Here is a 17,789-nt window from a genome sequence, read left to right on the forward strand (position 1 = left end):
CTTATAATTTTCCAAGTACAGAACTTCTGCATCCTAGGTTAAATTTATTCCTGGGTATTTTATTCTTTTTGAAGCAATTGTGAATGTGTCTGTTTTTTAGTTTCCCTTTCAGATAGTTCATTATCTATATATTTAAAAGCCTAAGGGACTGTTACGACTGGATGGCCAGCTGGTAGCTATGACTCATACTGACCACCAGGGGTAAGATGCTCAATGCAGGAGCTTTCCCCTGGTGGTCAGTGTGCTCCCACAGCCAACCTCTGGGCCAGCCAACCTCCCGCGGTCCCTCCCCCTGGCCAGCCGGCCCCAATCAGCCTGATCGGGACTGAGCGAGACAGCCCAAATCGGCCCAATCGCCGGCCAGGCCAAGAGACCCCACCCATGCATGAATTTGTGCACCGGGCCTCTAGTAGGTGTATAAAAATGCAACTGATATCTGGATATTTATTTTGTATCCTGCTACTTTGCTGAATTTGTTTATCAGTTCTAGTATGTTTTTGGTGAAAACTTTTGTGTTTTCTCTATACGGTATCATGTCATCTGCAAATAATGACAGATTTACTTTTCTCTTTTCTAATTTTGATGTCTTTTATTTCTTCTTCTTGTCTGGTTGCTGTAGCTAGGACTTGGAGTATTATGCTGAATAAGAGTGGTGAAAGTGGAAAAATAAAAAAAAATAAAAACCCTAGCCAGGAAGCTTAGTTGGTTAGAGCATTGTCCCAATACATCAAGGTTGCAAGTTTGATCCCCAATAAGAGCACATATCAAAATCAACCACTGAAGCATAAATAAGTGGAACAACAAATCTATGTTTCTCTTTCTCTCTCTCCCTTTCGCTCTCTCAAAATAAAAGAGTGGTGAAAGCAGATATCCCTGTCTTATCCCTGATATTAAGAAAAATGCTTGTAGTTTTTGCCCATCCTATATAATAAAGAGGCAATATGCAAATTGACCATCACTCTAACACACAAGATGGCCGCCACAGGATGACCAGCAGGGGAAGGCAGTTGTGGGCGATCAGGCCAGCAGGGAAGGGCAGTTGGGAGGGGCCAGGCCTGTAGGGGAGGACAGTTGGGGGGGACCAGGCCTGAAGGGGAGGGCAATTGGGGGGAACCAGGCCTGCAGGGGAGGGCAGTTGGGGGCAACAAGGCCAGCAGGGGAGGACAGTTAGGGGTGACCAGGCTGGCAAGGGAGGGCAGTTAGGGGTGACGAGGCCAGCAGAGGAGGGCAGTCAGGGCCAATCGGGCCAGCAGGAGAGCAGTTAGGCATCAATCAGCCTGGCAGAGGAGTGGTTACGGGGTGATCAGGCTGGCAGGCAGAAGCGGTTAGGGGCAATCAGGCAGGCAGGCAAGCAAGCAGTTGGGAGCCAGCAGTCCTGGATAGTGAGAGGGACAACCTTTCCCCTCCTCTCCCCCATGCATGAATTTTGTGCACCGGGCCTCTAGTTGAGTATAATGTTGGCTGTGGGTTGTCAAGTATGGCCTTTATTGTGTTCAGATATGTTCCCTCTATTCCCATTTGGCTGAGAGTTTTTATCTTAGTAGATGCTGGACTTTATCAAAAGTTTTTTCTGCATCTATTGATATAATCATATGATTTTTATACTTCCTTTTGGTTTATGTGATGTATCACATTCATTGTTTTGTGGATATTGAGCTAATGTTGAATCCCCAGAATAAAACCCACTTGATCTTGGTGTATGATGTTTTTAATGTATTGTTGGATATGATTTGCTAGTATTTTTTTAAGTGCATATACTATTATATATGTTATTTTATTTTTATTTTTTAGAGAAAGAGGAACTGGGGGAGAGACAGAGAGAGAAATCAACTTGTTGCTCCACATATTTATGCATTCAATGGTTGATTATTGTATGTGCCCTGACCATAGATCAAACCAGCAACCCTGGCATATGGGGACAATGCTCTAACCAACTGAGCTATCTGGCCATGGCTGGTTTGCTAATAATTTGTTGAGAATTTTAACATCTATGTTCATCTGGGATATAGGCCTAGACTTTTATTTTTTTGTATTGTCTTTATCTGGTTTTGGAATTAGGATAATGCTGGCCACATAAAATTAGCTTGGAAGTTTTCTTCTTCTTGAATTTTTTGGAATAGTTTGAAAAAGATTGGTGTTAGTTATTAATATTTGGTAAAATTCACCTGGGAATCCATCAGGTCCAGGACTTTTGTTTGTTGGGAGTTTTTTTATTATTATTATTATTACTGCATTAATTTCATTAGTTGTGTTCTGTCTATTCAGATTTTCTGAATCTTCCTATTCAGTTTTGGAAGAGTATTTCTAATAATTTATCCATTTTGTACAGATTGTCCTATTTGTTGACCTATAGTATAATTGTTCAGAATATTTTCTTACAACCCTTTGCACTTCTGTGGAATCAGTTTTAACTTCTCCTCTTTCATTTCTGGTTTTATTTATTTTGGTCCTTTCTATTTCTTTTCTTCTTTTTAAAAAAAGGTTTATTTATTTTTAATCCTCACCCGAGGATATTTTTCCATTGCTTTTTAGAGATAGTGGAAGGGAGGAGGATAGACACAGAGAAAAACATCTATTGGTTGCCTCCTGTAGGCACCAGGGCCAGGGAGAGGTATGTGTCCTTGACTGGAATTGAACCCAAGACCCTTCAGTCCACAGGCTGATGTTCTACCCACTGAGAAAAACCAGCTAGGGATCTCTCTTTTCCTTGATGGGACTGGATATAGGTTTGTTTTTATTTGTTTAGTTTTTAAACTTTATTATTGAGAGTATTCCAGATGTCCCTCTTTTCCCCCCATTTCCCTCCTCCACCTGGTTCCAGCCCTGCCCGAGGCCTTCACCACCCTATTGTCTGTGTCCATAGAAAATGCATATATGCATATAAGACCTTTGGTTAATTTCTTCCTGTGCCCCTTACCCCTTCCTTCTGAGATCTGTCAGTCTGTTCCAGGCCTCTGGTTCCATTTTATTCATCAGTTTATTTTGTTCATTATATTTCTTGTTCATTTATTTTGATTTTTAGATTCAATTGTTGATAGATATGGATTTATTTTCATTCTCTTCCTTCTCCTCCTCCTCCTCCTCCTCCTCCTCGTCTTCCTTCTCCTCCTTCTTCCTCATCTTAAAGAATACCCTTCTACATTTCATATAATACTGTTTTGGTGGTGGTGAACTCCTTTAGCTTTTTCTTATCTGTGAAGCTCTTTATCTGACCTTCAATTCTGAATGATAGCTTTGCTGGATAAAGTAATCTTGGTTGTAGGTTCTTGCTATTCATCACTTTGAATATTTCTTGCCAGTCACTTCCAGCCTGCAAAGTTTCTGTTGAGAAATCAACTGACAGTTCTACAGGCACTCCCCTGTAGGTAACTGCTTTTCTCTTGCTGCTTTTAAGAGTCTCTCTTGACTTTAACATTTGGCATTTTAATTATGATGTGTTTTCGTGTGGGTCTCTTTGGGTTCCTCTGGTTTGGGACTCTGCACTTCCTGGACTTGTAATTCTATTTCCTTCACCAAATAGGGGAAGTTTTCTGTCATTATTTTTGCAAATAGGTTTTCAATATCTTGCTCTTTTCTCCTTCTGCCACCCCCATAATGCAAATGTTGGTATGTTTGAAGTTGTCCCAGAGGCTTCTTAACACTATCTTCATATTTTTACTTTTTTAATCTTTTGATTGGGTGTTTTTTGCTTCCTCATATTCTCAGATCCCCTACTGTTGATTCCCTGTAAATTATTCTTTACTTCAGTTAGTGTATGCTTAATTTCTACCCTGTCCTTTTTCATGTCTTTGAAATTCTAAGATCCTTGAAAGTCTCACTGAATCCCTTGAAGCTCTCATTAAGATCCTTGAGCAACCTTATAACCATTGTGACATGTTTCTTTGTCTTTACATTTTGGCTTCTTCCCTGTGTTTGTTTCTATATATTAGGTAGAGTTTCTATGTCTCCTGGAATTGGTAGAGTAGCCTTTGTGTAGTAGGGGTCCTGTAAGGCCCAGTGGCTCAGCCTCCTCAGTCACCTGAGCTGAGCATTCTAGGTGTGCCATTTGTGGTCTGTGTGCACAGTCTTGTTGTAGTTGAGCCTTAATTGCTGTTGATGTTACTGGGAGGAATTGAACCCCAGGCCAATTGGCTGTGAGAAACAGCTGTGACTACAGTGGGAGAGCTGCTATGCAAGAGATACCCCTATGGAGCAGGACTTGCTTCAGTGAGGCTTTGGTGTTCACTGAGTCTTCCCCTTGAGTATGTTGCTTGTGGATGTGTAGAGTTGTAATCTGGTATGGCCTGAAGCTGTCCACCGAGTGCACTGGCTCTGGGCCTCCCAGGAATGGCAAAGTCAGCCACTGCCTGAGGCTACCTGGCAGAAGCTACAGAGCGATCTGCAGATGGTTGTTATTTGTATTGGGCTTGGAATTGCCCAGGTGAGGCCCAGCTGTGAAGCAAGGCAGGTTAGTGCTAGTGCTGGGACTTGGGCCTCTTGATAGACTAGTGGCCCGGTGCACAAAATTCGTGCACATTAAAAGGGTTAATTAGAGGAAATATTTTACTATTGCTATTTGCCATTTCTCTATAATAGAAGTGTCAGAAATGAAAGAAAATTAGTAAAATGTATATGAAAACCTTCCTCCTGTCAGAGTCTGGGGTGCACCACAGGACCTAGAGTCAAGTCCCCACCCACTCACGTGTGCCTCAAAATCACACAAGACCCAGACCCGGTCGCCCCCTCTCCCTAATTGGGCTAAATCCCACCCTTGTCAAGCCCCGCTGGGCAGGAGGCGCAACCTTAGGTCCCCTGGCCTGGTGCCGGGGAAGCGGGCGCGGCCTGAGGTCCCCCAGCCTGGGCCAGGGTGGGGGGCACAGCCTCAGGTCCCTGCTAATTGCTCATTAAGGCTTGTTACAGGAACTTGGCCTCTGCTGTGGGCACAGCCATCTTGTGTTACAGAAACCCTGCCTCCGTTGTGGGCGCAGCCATCTTGTGTTATGGGAAGCCCCGCCTCCACTGTGGGTGCTGCCATCTTTGTGGTGGAGTGATGGTCAATTTGCATATTCCCCCTTTATTATATAGGATATGGGGCACAGTGATGCCAGTTTGCTCCTAGGAGGTGAGTGTAACATCCAGCTACTCCCTGCCATCTTGATAGAAACCAAGATTTTTAGGCTAAAAAACAAAAACAAACATACATTGAAATCCAAGAATGAGTCCTGGCCGGTTTGGCTCAGTGGATAGAGCGTTGGCCCGTGGACTGAAGGGTCTCAGGTTCAGTTCTGGATATGGGCATGTATCTTGCTTGCAGGCTCAATCCCTGGCCCTGGTCGGGGCCTGTGCAGGAGGCAACTGATCTATGTGATGTTTCTCTCTCTGTATCTCTCCTCCCCCCCTCTACTCTCTCTAAAAATAAAAATAAAAACAGGAATGAAAGTAAAAACCCCTTTTCAAGACTATGGGTTATCTAAAAATATGAGACATTTCCAATCCTTACATGGACAGGTTATCTAAATCCATTCAAATCTATAGTTTACAACTACCTTAAAGATGGCACCTGGAGCTCAGCCTCTCTTTAAGGAGGACTGCTGTTACCTGACGCTGGCCATAAGGTAACAAAATCCTCTGGACTGCTACCTTGTCTGCCTCAAGTAAACCTTCTTAAAGACTGGTTAGAGAATCTAAAGGATAGAAAGCAGGGACAGCACTGAACTTACCCACTGAACTCTTGTGCCTGCTTTGCTAATAAATGTTTCTTTAATAAGTGTGTTAATGAATGGCTATCCTACATTTACCTCAACTTTTGTGACTACGACCTATCTACCAAGAAGAATCTAAGAGTTGAGCATAAACAAGTTAGTTTAGGTCAGTTCACAACAACTGACACATACAAAGTCATGTTTTTCAAATTTATTCTAAACATAGTCACTACAGAGCATACCACAATAGTACATACAAAGAACTTTTAAAATAAGACAAAAGAATACAACCTTCAACAAGTTAATGCCACTTTACTATGTAAACAAAATTAAAATGAAACCCTGATGCTAAAAGGTAACTATTCAGAGGTAAAATACACATACAAAAACATTTAAATATTAACATAATCCACACTAGCTCACATTCTTTGCAAGAGAGTACATATATAGTACTCTACATCTATAAAATTTCAGAATTCTGTTAAAATCAAAACCATCTCTGGTTTATGATACAGCACAATTCATAAGGCAAAAATATAGGCATTATTATCCAGTTCTTTTATTTCACTTGTATTTTAAGGCAAACTTGGAACTTTTTGCTTGGACTTACACATGATAATCTGACAAAAGTAACAATAAATATCCCTACTTAAATATGTGTAATATAAAAGACATATGGATAACAATTTTTCTCTCTGCAGAGATGTAAACTGGATTTTTATTTGACTCCATATTCACACCAATAAGAAAACTTGTAAACCTATAGTTTTAAAACTTATTGTAGTCCTCACTCTTTTCAAATATGTATCAACACTGAATCAATATACTGTAAGCGAAAACCCAATTTCTATCCAGCCACAGAATAATTGCATCTAATCAAATGTCTAATTAAAGTGCTGCTTTACAAAGGAAAAAAAAAGGTTAAAAGGTAGAACGGGATGTTACCTTGACAGGTGATATCTTATAATTCTTAACTTTCAAACTACAGAGGTTATAGAGGTTATCACCAGTTTACTGAACTTTAAGCAGTATATTTATGGTGGAATCTTATTTTCCTGAAAATGAGCACTTAGGTGAGAATACCAGAAATCCAACACCAAAACTGAAAACAAACAGAACATTATATGTACACATATTTCCTTTAGTATCAGCCAGAGCATTGATAATATAGTATTTTTTTTAAGCTTCTATGATTTTGTTTGCCTACTAGAAAATATATTATCAAATTCCAGGGAATTTGGAATTCTATATATTTTAGGGGTTTTTTTTTATAAATCTCTTTCATGCCAATAAAACCTAATTGAACACAAAAGGATACAAATGTTTATACATAAACTGGGTCTCTAATTAATTATGATGTTGGAGATAAGGAATTAGATTCACACTTTATCACTTTGGGTATAGGTCTCCCTCACTATATTTTATTCTTTGAATGAAAAGATTATATCCTATTTATATTTCTAGCCTCTATAGCATCTAGCACAATATCTCATACAGATAGTAGACCCTCCATATTTGTCAAGCTATCAAAATAATTTTCAAAACCTAGTGAATGCCATTTTTCTATCACTTGATACCACTTCCTATAATTTTATATTCATTCATATCTAAAACAATATCAGCAATAACATACAGAACTTACATAAATATCCTTTGGTCTACTTTAAAAATCACTTAAGTTCTATTACTATAGTCAGCAAATACTAAATAGCCAAACATTCCTAACTGATTATGTCCTCATAAAGTAATCATAAAAGGCAATTATCTTCCAACTGATTAGACAATCTCTATTTCTCACTGCCACTTTAAAAAAAATATTTGTGGGCAATCTTAATTAGCTGTCTTCTCCTTGATTATATAAAATTATGTCTAACATCTTTAACCCTGTGAATTTATAGTTAAATATCTTTATCCTTTTTAGTATCAGAAACATGTGACATTAAATTCATAATTTATCAGCCGAGTATTCATAATGAAACTTCTCATAAATCTGTACAAGAAGGTTCTGCTGTATAGTTATTAGTTGTCAAATCACATTAACACCTAAGGTTGTTATGAATAGTAGAGCAGCTTTAGCAAACCTGAAATAAATATTTCTAAATTTGTTTTCTTTTTTCCCTTTATTTTATAGGTTTTCATAATTTTTTCTCTGGTATATGGCTTCTATTATTGCCCCAAATATTTCACATTTAGTCTTCTTCAACATGAAATTCAAATTTTTTCCAAAACAACGATTAAGAGATGCTTTTGATCTAATTTACCAAATGATTTATATATTCTGTTTTAATTTGAGAGTGGCACTGATACATTGAATAAAACATAATTAAAATAAAATGTGTAGTATAGCACTGTTTATGATTAAAATAATTTTCTAGTCTTTCAAATTCCCTTCTAGGGAGAAAGGATTAAATATAGAATGACAGGATGTATTTAACAACTTTATTGATATAAATAGAAAGAAAACTGAGTTTGGAAATTTAAACCAAATATGTGATGGAATCCATTTTAAATTGCTTTTTCTTTAAATAAAGTCTAGGCCAATCACAATAATGCACCTTGTTTCTATCCACAAAATTTATTTAAATCAATTAAAAAGTTATTGCTATATATCATTGTGATTTAAACAAGCAACATAGAAAATAGCCTGTGAAGTTTATTAGTAGCTCCTGTTGAGTTCTTATTTACAAGAGACTAAAAATCACTTGCAAGGTTTTATAATCTGTGCAAATATTCATAAAGCATGATACTACTTGTGTTTAAAGATGACTTTTAAATAATTTGGTAGTATATATTTAAATCTACAACTGGCAGTTTATGGAAGAACAAGGAAAACAGCAAATTGCCAGCTACAGTTTTTAAGAAATAACATGTATGCTAACAAATTAACTTACGTTTTATAATTACAAATGGCTTCTTAACAATAGTTTAGAGAACCTTATGGCACTTAAGAATGCAGTTAATTTTTCTTACAAATATTCACTGGTATTTTAGACTATAAAGAGATGGTGGACAAGTAAAAAAAAATAATGAAGAAGAAAATGAAATTACTATAGTAACAAAAATAAAAGTACCGACATCCTAATAAAATGCAAGGTAATGTGTTCAAGTCTAATGGACATTTTGTAAAACATGCTAAAACAAAATGAATCATCCACTTCTTTTAAATAAGCTGTCACTTGGCAACAGCAAACCATTTTGCTTTAAAAGATCATTTCTTTAGTCAAAGTAGAACCAAATTTAGAACCATTACTCAAGTAAACAATGAGTTCCAGTTTTCCTCAATGACTTTAAAATTTTCAGTTACCAAGAAATGTGGAGTAATGCATAACTGCCTAGTGCTTTATATTTAATGCATATATTTTTGTTTTTTTAGAAGGACATGTAATATCTAGCATAAGAAAGAAGATAAAAAAATGTATCTTTCTTTAAATCATTATTCAGGAACCATGGAAAGCATAGAATATCATTTAGATAATTTTTGGATGTTAACATTAGTATATTCACTAACATTTTTAATAAGCACAAATAAATCAAGCCAGTCAAAATGAAAAATACTATCAAAACATGTCATGCAAATTTCATACTGAACATCCAAAAGAACATCGTTATAGCCTTGTTATAGCTCCTACATTAGCACCATTTTTATATCTAAAAACACTTTGAAAAAGCAAACAAATGTCTTAAAACCTGAAATTATTATAAGGATATATAAAAAAATCAATATGCACTAAGGGTGATACTAAATATTTGTCATTTATGTGCATCAACACTGGGAAGCTTGCTGTACTACTAAAAAAATAAACTGATGTGCTTAACTCTATCCATGCTTAGCATAGCAGAACTGGATAAGTAACTTCTTCCAGCATTAACCTGCCCACGTAAAAAAGATATAAACAGTAAATATCTTTTAACAGGCCCCCAAATATCATGATAGTAAAAGCATTTGTTTTGCAAAGTTATTACAGCCCCAGCCCTAAAGCCATTTAGCAGGAAGAATGTCCAGGTGATTCACTAGAGTGTGTAATTTATACCCCTTAAAAGTACCAAAAAAGTGCAGCCCTTTATTTAAAATGTGAAGCATTTGAACTTATATCCAATAGACAGTATCAGTACTCTGTCCAGACATTCACTACATTGCAGCATCTAAACATCATTCATCCTAGTAATCATGGTGCATATTAAGGAGGGAGAGAGCTAAAAATATTTTTAAAAACCAAGTTTTTCACATGTACACTTATGAACATAAAACTACTTTATGTCAGCCCAGCTGGTGTGGCTCAGTGGTTGAGCATCAATCCGTTAACCAGGAGGTTACTGGTTCAATTCCTGGTTAGGGCACATGCTTGGGTTTCAGGCTCAATCCCCAGTGCGGGACATGCAGGAGGCAGCCGATCGATGTTTCTCTCTCGTCAATGTTGCTATCTCTATTCCTCTCCCTTCCTCTTTCTCTAAAAGCAATAAATACAATTAAAAGAAACTACTTTATGCCAGTATTAAAGGAAAAAGGTGCACAATTCAATTGGCAAGATCTTTCCTTTTTTTTTTTTTTTTTTTTTGATTATTGATTCACTGTAATCAAGAGCAACCAAAGCTACTTGTCAGTTCAAAGTACCCAACAAAATGCTGAGTCTTCATGACATTTCTAGTTAAAAAGCAATGCAGCTTTGGGGTTTCAGAAAATTGGGCTCCTTTCATGCGGCACGAAGTTCTTCACCTCACTATTTCCATGAGTCCACACTTGTCAAAGTGCAGTTAACCCAAAATTGCAGCGACAGTATATCATGCCAGCTGAATCCAGCCATGTATCTGAGATAGGGTCATATTTCTGCACGGTGTTCAGGTAGGAAGACCCTGAGTGACCACCGACTACATAAAGGTAGTTATCGATTACTGCAGCACCAACTCCTAGGAAAGGTGAATAAAAATGGGGAAAAAAACACATTAAGCATCTAGTAGACTTCTCACTAAAAATAAGTGAATTTGTATTTTAATGTTTTCTTAAAATACATATCAATAATCCATTATTAATTATACAAGCAATATAGTAATACTAGAGGCCTGATGCACATTCGTGCACTACGGGGGGGGGGGGGGGCAAGGGGGGGTCCTCAGCCCAGCCTGCACCCTCTTGCAGTCCAGGACCCCTGAGGGGATGTCCACCGGCCGGCTTAGGCCTGATACGCCCGGGAATTGGGGCTAAGCCGTCAGTCAGATATCCCTCTTGCAGTCCGGAGCTCTCTCAGTCCAGGACCTCTCACTCCTTACCGCCCGCCTGCAGTGGACGCTGGGTGGCTCCTACCACCGCCACTGTGCTTGCCAGCTGTGAGCCTGGCTTCTGGCTGAGCGGTGCTCCCCCTGTGGTAGCACAGTGACCACCAGGGGGCAGCTCCTGCGTTGAGCGTCTGCCCCTGGTGGTCATTGTGCATCATAGCGACTGGTCGTTTTTCATGTTAAGATTTTTATAGGATGAGCTCACTGGGAAAATATCCCTGAATAAAAAAGTAAAGTAAGAGCTGAAGGCTTCCTTCACCTCTTTTCCCCAATCATACTCTCCCTTTCCTACACCACAAAAAAAATATTAAAAACACAGTCCTGTCCCGGTGGGTGTGGCTCAGTGGTTGAGCGTACACCTGTGAATTAAGAGGACACCAGCTGGATTACCAGTCAGGGCACTTGCCTGGGTTGCAGGCTTGATCCCCAGTAGGGGCATGCAAGAGGCTGCCAATCAATGTTTCTATCTCTCTCTTCCTCTCCCTTCCTCTCTAAAATCAATAAAACATTTTCTTTTAAAAAAGCAGCTCTGGCCAGGGTTACTCAGTGGTTAGAGCATCAGCCCGCACACCACAGGGTCTCAGGCTATAGTCCAGTCAAGGGCATGTACCTTGGTTGCAGGTTCCATCCCTGCCCAGGTTGGAGTGTATGCAGGAGGTAACCAATCAATGTGTCTCTCTCACATCAATGTTTCTCTCTCTCTCTCTCTCTCTCTCTCTCTCTCTCTCTCTCTCTCTCTCTCTCTCTCTCTCTCTCTCTTTCTCTCCCCCTGTCCCCCTCATCCCCTTCTACTCTTTGGGAAATAATGAAAATAATGAATGGAAAAAATATTGTTGGGTGAAGATCAACACACACACACACACACACACACACACATAAATAAATAAATGCAGTAATTCCTTTCCTACAATTTGTGTTAAACTATCTGTCACTAGTATTAGATTGCAAACTCCTTGAGAGTTGGCACCATTTTAAAATTCATCTTTGTATTCCTTTAATATCTGCACCAAATTGTTCATCTGGTAAGTACTTACTAAAGACTTGGATGAGGAAAAAAAGAAAAAAAGAAAAAAAAGAGAATGCAGTATACTATACCACCCACCTTAACTATTTATGAATTGGAATGTTTGTAACACAACGTGTGTTTTTTTAACCCTCACCCAATAATATTTTCTCCGTTAACCTCTAGAAAAAGTGGAAGGGAGGAGGAGAGACAGAGAGAAAGAAGGGTCGAGGTGAGAGAGGCACATCAATTGGTTGCCTCCCACACGTGACGACCAGAACTGGGAATCAAGATTGTAACTGAGGTATGTGATCTTGACCAGAATCGAACCTGTGACCCGTCAGTCCATGGGCCGGGCCAATGCTCCAACCACTAAGTCAAACCAGCCAGGGCCTCAACATTGTTAATGAATAATGAACAAACATTTAAAAGAAGAATGCAGTATATATCTTTTCATATGTTTTCGTCTCATTTGATATCTACATATTTTTTTCAAGAAATAATTCATTTTCATCAAGTTTTCAAATACAAGTATCCCATTTTTCAAAGTTCACGTTACACCATTTTGCTTCACAAAAGACCTATATTACAATTGACCCTTGAACAATGAAGGGGTTAGGGGTGCCAACACCTGCACAGTAAAAAATTCGATTCCCCAAAAACGTAAGAGCCTACTACTGACTGGAAGCCTTACCAATAATATAAACAGTTGATTAACCCATATTTTGTAATTACATGTATTATATCCCGTATTCTTACAATGAAGTAACCTAGAGAAAAAATATTAAGAAAATCATAATGGCCCTAACCAGTTTGGCTCAGTGGATAGAGCATCGGCCTGCAGAATGAAGGGTCCCAGGATCCATTCTGGTCAAGGGCATGTACCTTTGTTGTAGGCACATCCCCAGTAGGGGGTGTGCAGGAGGCAGTCGATAGATGTTTCTCTCTCTTCGATGTTTCTAACTCTCTATCCCTCTCCCTTCCTTTCTGTAAAAATTTCAATGAAATATATTTTTTTAAAAGAAAATCATAATGAATAGAAAATATACTAGTATATACAGTATTTTTTGAAGAAAATACCACACAAATAAAACCATGTATATGCGGACTAAAGCAGTTCAAACCCATGTTCTTCATGGGTCAATTGTACCTGTTTCACTAATCAAAAGAAATCTGAAGAGGATTTTTGTTTTTACAAAAAAATAGCAAAAAGCAAAACTAGCAATGAGCATTTATTTTGTTGCAGCAATCTGTTATAGAGGCAGCACGCACCAAGCAGCGAGAGTGACACTGCCAAGCTCTTTCCCTGGGAACTACCCTCAGCATCTCAGCATCAAGCCACCTAAGGTAACTGCTTCTAGGCTTTAGCCACTTCGGTTTAGAAAAGGTTTCATAATAATGCTCTTTTTTTGAGGAGCAGGGGAAACCTATATTCAAAATATTCAAAAGTATCTATTGAGCTACATAATTTATGCTCTAAAAATTTTACTTTATATTTTATAGTTTTAAAAAGAACAAGGCTGCCTAAATTTTTTACATTCTCTTTTTTTATGGCTTTCTCTCGCAATGATGCTACACAAACTATAGTAAACAACTAATAGTTCATTCCATTGTTCCTTTCAGTTTCCTTTGTATGTTTATGTTTCACAAGTTTCTTAAATCACAAAAGCAAAGAATACTAACATATTCCATCAGTAACTTAAAACTTTCCCTTTAAAATGATGTTACTTAGTAGAACTGAAAGATAATTTCTTCTTTTCCTTAATGTAATTGTTTTTCTCTAGGAACCCTGAAATTCAGACTTTTCTTAACTATACCCCTTGAGGAAGAGAGGACATTTGAAAGTGAATATAGAAGTGCTGATGTGCAATAAAAAACAAAATAGAACATCCAAGGATTCTGTGTCTGTGTATGCGTATAACATATAAAAAGATGGCATTTGTTATATGGACAAAAAGAGTTTCTATAAGATACATTCTATTACCAGCATATCTCAAAATGTGTTCTCCAAGTTTAAGAAATGATAATATGCACACTGGCATATTAAAACCACAATAAAGAAATCTATGTGGTTTTGTCTAATCTCGTTACCTTGCAAGTTTACCACAAAAGTGTGTTTTTTTCTGAACAAGTAATACTCTTTACTATTATATTCCAAAGAACTACTATTCCAAGAACATCACTATAAAAATATTATCTTCTATGTTCGAAATCAGTAAATTATTATTACCTGTTCTGGGTTCTTTCATTGGTCTACACACAGTCCACTGATTTTGATGAGGATCATATCTTTCAATGCTTGACAAATGTGAGACACCGTTATGTCCACCTACCACAAAAATAAAGCCCAGCATGACACCCACACCAAAGTGGATCCTTTTATCTGCCATAGATGCAACCATCTCCCAGGAATCCTTACTTGGATCATAACGCTCCACACTGCAAATATTCACAAAAGAATAAATTAATTCACGTATTTTTTGTGTTACTCTTCCTACTAAATCAACACTAAACCCCACCTTTGAACTTTTAAAAGTTAAATAGACAGATATAAAACCAGAGTAATTTGTCCCAAACGTTTTGATTTTGCTGGTGAGATTGCAGGGATAAAAGTTTACCTTGTGGAATGGGTGCAAAAATAGCCGTATGTTATCCCATTATATTGTGTAAGCAGCAATATAATGGGATAACAAGTTATAGAACTTTTGGAGCCAGAAAACCTGGGTTCAAGTGCTTAATGCACCATATTTAGAGCTGAATGAACCCTAGCCCTACCACTTTGGACTTGTGTAATCCTGGGTAAGTTATATTTCCTCTCAGCTACGTAAATGGCAATAATACAACCTCAAAGGATCCTGGAAGAATAGTCAAATGAGTATACATGGGAAAGAACTTTGAAAATCACAAACTGAATATAGATGTATTCTAAGGATATTAAGAGTCTTCTTCTACACAGCCAAGAAAAAGGGAAAAGAAGGAAAGAAGAGGAATTTTTTCTTACAGGAGAATTCACAGTGGTTTACTGCAAAGCAAACACTGCAGATTTCATAGCAAAAATTGGATAATCATAATAATCTCAGTGATTTAGGAGAATTCAAGGATGTAAGTCAAATCTGCATGCCAGACAACACTTGGCATTTTCAAGCTATCCTATGGAAATCTGAATCAAATCAGAATTTCTACAAGAGCTTCCCTAGAACATTCCAGAAGGTCATGTAGCCTATGCTTTGCCTTGAAGCAGCACAAAGATAAGCTTTTTAAGCTTGTTCCGGTCTTAATCTAACCTCTCAAAAAATCCTAAAGCATTTGAATGTCAATAACTTAATTCTGGATTTAGAATAGAGACTAGACTAGAATGTAGACTAAATTATAACTTTCTAAAAGGACCCCACAATAAAAACCTCTAGAGCAAAATCACTGGATAAGAGTCAATAAACTGTAGCAAAAACTTAAAACGTCAAGAGTATCTCAAAACTAAAATACTTAGTCTTTCATCTTATAAATCTCTGCCAGCAATTTTTCAAAATATAGAAATGTATGCCTGGGCCCTAGCCGGTTTGGCTCAGTGGATAGAGCGTTGGCCCTCAGACTGAGGGGTCCCGGGTTCAATTCCAGTCAAGGGTGTGTACTGGTTGGGTGCGGAGGCCAACCAATCAACACATCTCTCTCACATGGATGTTTGTCTCTCCCCCTTCCTTCCACTCTCTCTAAAAATCAACGGAAAAATATCCTCAGGTGAGGATATTTTTTAATAAGTAAATATATATTTTAAAATAAATATACATACATAGTGTAAGCATATAGGAATTGCATTTTTCACCTTTTTATTCTATTAAGCAGCGCAATAACAGGCCATTTACACACACACACAACCCAAAATCTAGTTGTCTAACTTAATCTTATTTTCAGATTTCTGAATTTTAAAATCCATCCATTTATATTGATTGAATATAAAATTTAGTAAGAAGCATTTGACTCTTAGGTTTGTATTAAATCCCCACATAAACAATTATAATTATACTTATAGGGCAGATTAAATTTCCAAAACATCTATTATTATTACTTTAAAAATTAAAAGGGGAAGTTAATTTATACACACAAATTGTTTAAAAACCAGAAATCATCTATACTAATTAAAGGATAATATGCTAATTAGACACAGGCAAACCTTCCGGACAAAGTCATGGTGGTGGGGCCGAGGCAAAGGCAGGTTTGGGGTGATCAGGCCGGCAGGGGGGACAGGGGGGCGATCAGGCCGGTGGGAGGGGGGCAGTTGGGGGCGAGAAGGCCAAGAGGGGGGGCAGTTGGGGGCAAGCAGGCTGGCAGGGTGGGGTCAATTGGGGGAGAGCAGGCCAGCGGGGGGGGGGGGGGGCACTTGGGGAAGAGCAGGCCAGCAGGAGGAGCAGTTGGGGGTGAGCAGGCCTGCAGGGGGGCAGTTGGGGGCAAGCAGGCCAGTGTGGGGAGGACAGTTGGGGGCAAGCAGGTAGGCGGTGGGGGGGGGGGGGGCAGTTGGTGGCAATCAGGCTGGCAGGAATGGGACAGTTAGGGGTGATCAGGCCGGAAGGGGGTGGCAGTTGGGAGTGAGCAGGCCGCCTGGGGGGGCAGTTGGGGGCGAGCAAGCCAGCTGGAGGGGCAGTTGGGGGCAAGCAGGTCAGCAGGGAGGTGGGTAGTTGGGAGCCATCAGGCCATCAGGGGGTGGCAGGTGGGGGCGAGCAGGCCAGCGGGGGGGGGGGGGGCAGTTGGGGGCTGATCAGGCCAGCAGGGGTGGGGAAGTTAGGGGTGATCAGGCCGGAAGGGGGGCAATCAGGCCGGCAGGCAGAGTGGTTAGGGGCGATCAGGCAAGCAGGCAGGTGAGCAGTTAGGAGCCAGCGGTCCTGGATTGCAAGAGGGATGGATATCTGACTGCCAGTTTAGGCCCACAGGGATCGGGCCTAAACCAGCAGCCGGACATCCCCCGGGGGGTCCCAGATTGGAGAGGGTGCAGGCGGGGCTGAGGGACAACCCCCCGCCCCCGCCCACACGAATTCCGTTCACTGGGCCACTAATTGTTAATACTTTAAAAATCTACAGCTTGATTAAGTTAAATACCTGTTCATGTGGGCGGGACCATACCCACCAATGGCATATATCATTCCATCCAGCACAGCTGCAGCAAAACAACTTCGTGTTGTAGTCATTGGTGCCACAGGTTCCCATTTTCTTAATTTGGGAATATACTTCTCTACAGACTGTAAATAAGACTGTCCATCATAACCACCTAAAGCATAAAGTTCTCCTGCAAGTACTACCACTCCAAGGGTACTTCGGTGCTCATTCATTCTCTCAAGAGAAGTCCAGGTATTTGTATCAGGATTCCAGCATTCTACTGAATTTTCATGATTTCTGATAGTGAAATCAGGACGCACATCAGTTTCAATACCACCTATAACATACACTTTTTGGTCTAAAACGCATATTCCAAATTCATAGCGAGGCATGTTTAGGGGTGCCAAACCAATCCAAGAGTCATTCTGAGGAAAGTACATCTCCACACTAAAGAATAAGCAGAAACAATTACATTTTAAAAATCAAAATGGTCCATAAACAAAAATGTTTAATTTCGTTAGTAATCAGGGACATGAAACTAAAATCACATTAAACCATGACACACTTTCCAGACTGGGAAAAATTTAAAGTCAGATAATAACTACTGACAAGGATGTGGAGCAAGGAATAAATACTCTGTTGGTGAGAGTGTAAACTGGCAAAACTACCCTGGAAAATGATTTCACATTTTCTGGTAAATTTGAAGATATATACATGCCTGACAGCAGTTTCATTCCTGTATATGTATT

At 39.1% G+C, this 17,789-nt stretch overlaps 1 protein-coding gene across 4 annotated transcripts in view; it reads right to left on the reverse strand.

Annotated features, from left to right (window-relative positions):
* Positions 1–5,877: 5,877 nt before the first annotated feature.
* The window catches only part of KLHL28 (kelch like family member 28), a 32,103-nt gene continuing 20,191 nt past the window's right edge, over positions 5,878–17,789 (reverse strand). For all 4 annotated transcript variants that reach the window (XM_036346842.1, XM_036346817.1, XM_036346822.1 and 1 more), the window contains 3 exons: positions 17,044–17,487; positions 14,186–14,394; positions 5,878–10,586 (listed from right to left, as the gene is read on the reverse strand). In XM_036346842.1, coding sequence (XP_036202735.1) covers positions 10,423–10,586; positions 14,186–14,394; positions 17,044–17,487 — 817 coding nt within the window. In that variant the 3' untranslated portion in view covers positions 5,878–10,422. The remainder of the gene's footprint in view (positions 10,587–14,185; positions 14,395–17,043; positions 17,488–17,789) is intronic.

The sequence above is a fragment of the Myotis myotis genome, unplaced genomic scaffold (genome assembly GCF_014108235.1).
Source record: "Myotis myotis isolate mMyoMyo1 unplaced genomic scaffold, mMyoMyo1.p scaffold_m19_p_1, whole genome shotgun sequence".
Lineage (NCBI taxonomy): Eukaryota > Metazoa > Chordata > Mammalia > Chiroptera > Vespertilionidae > Myotis > Myotis myotis.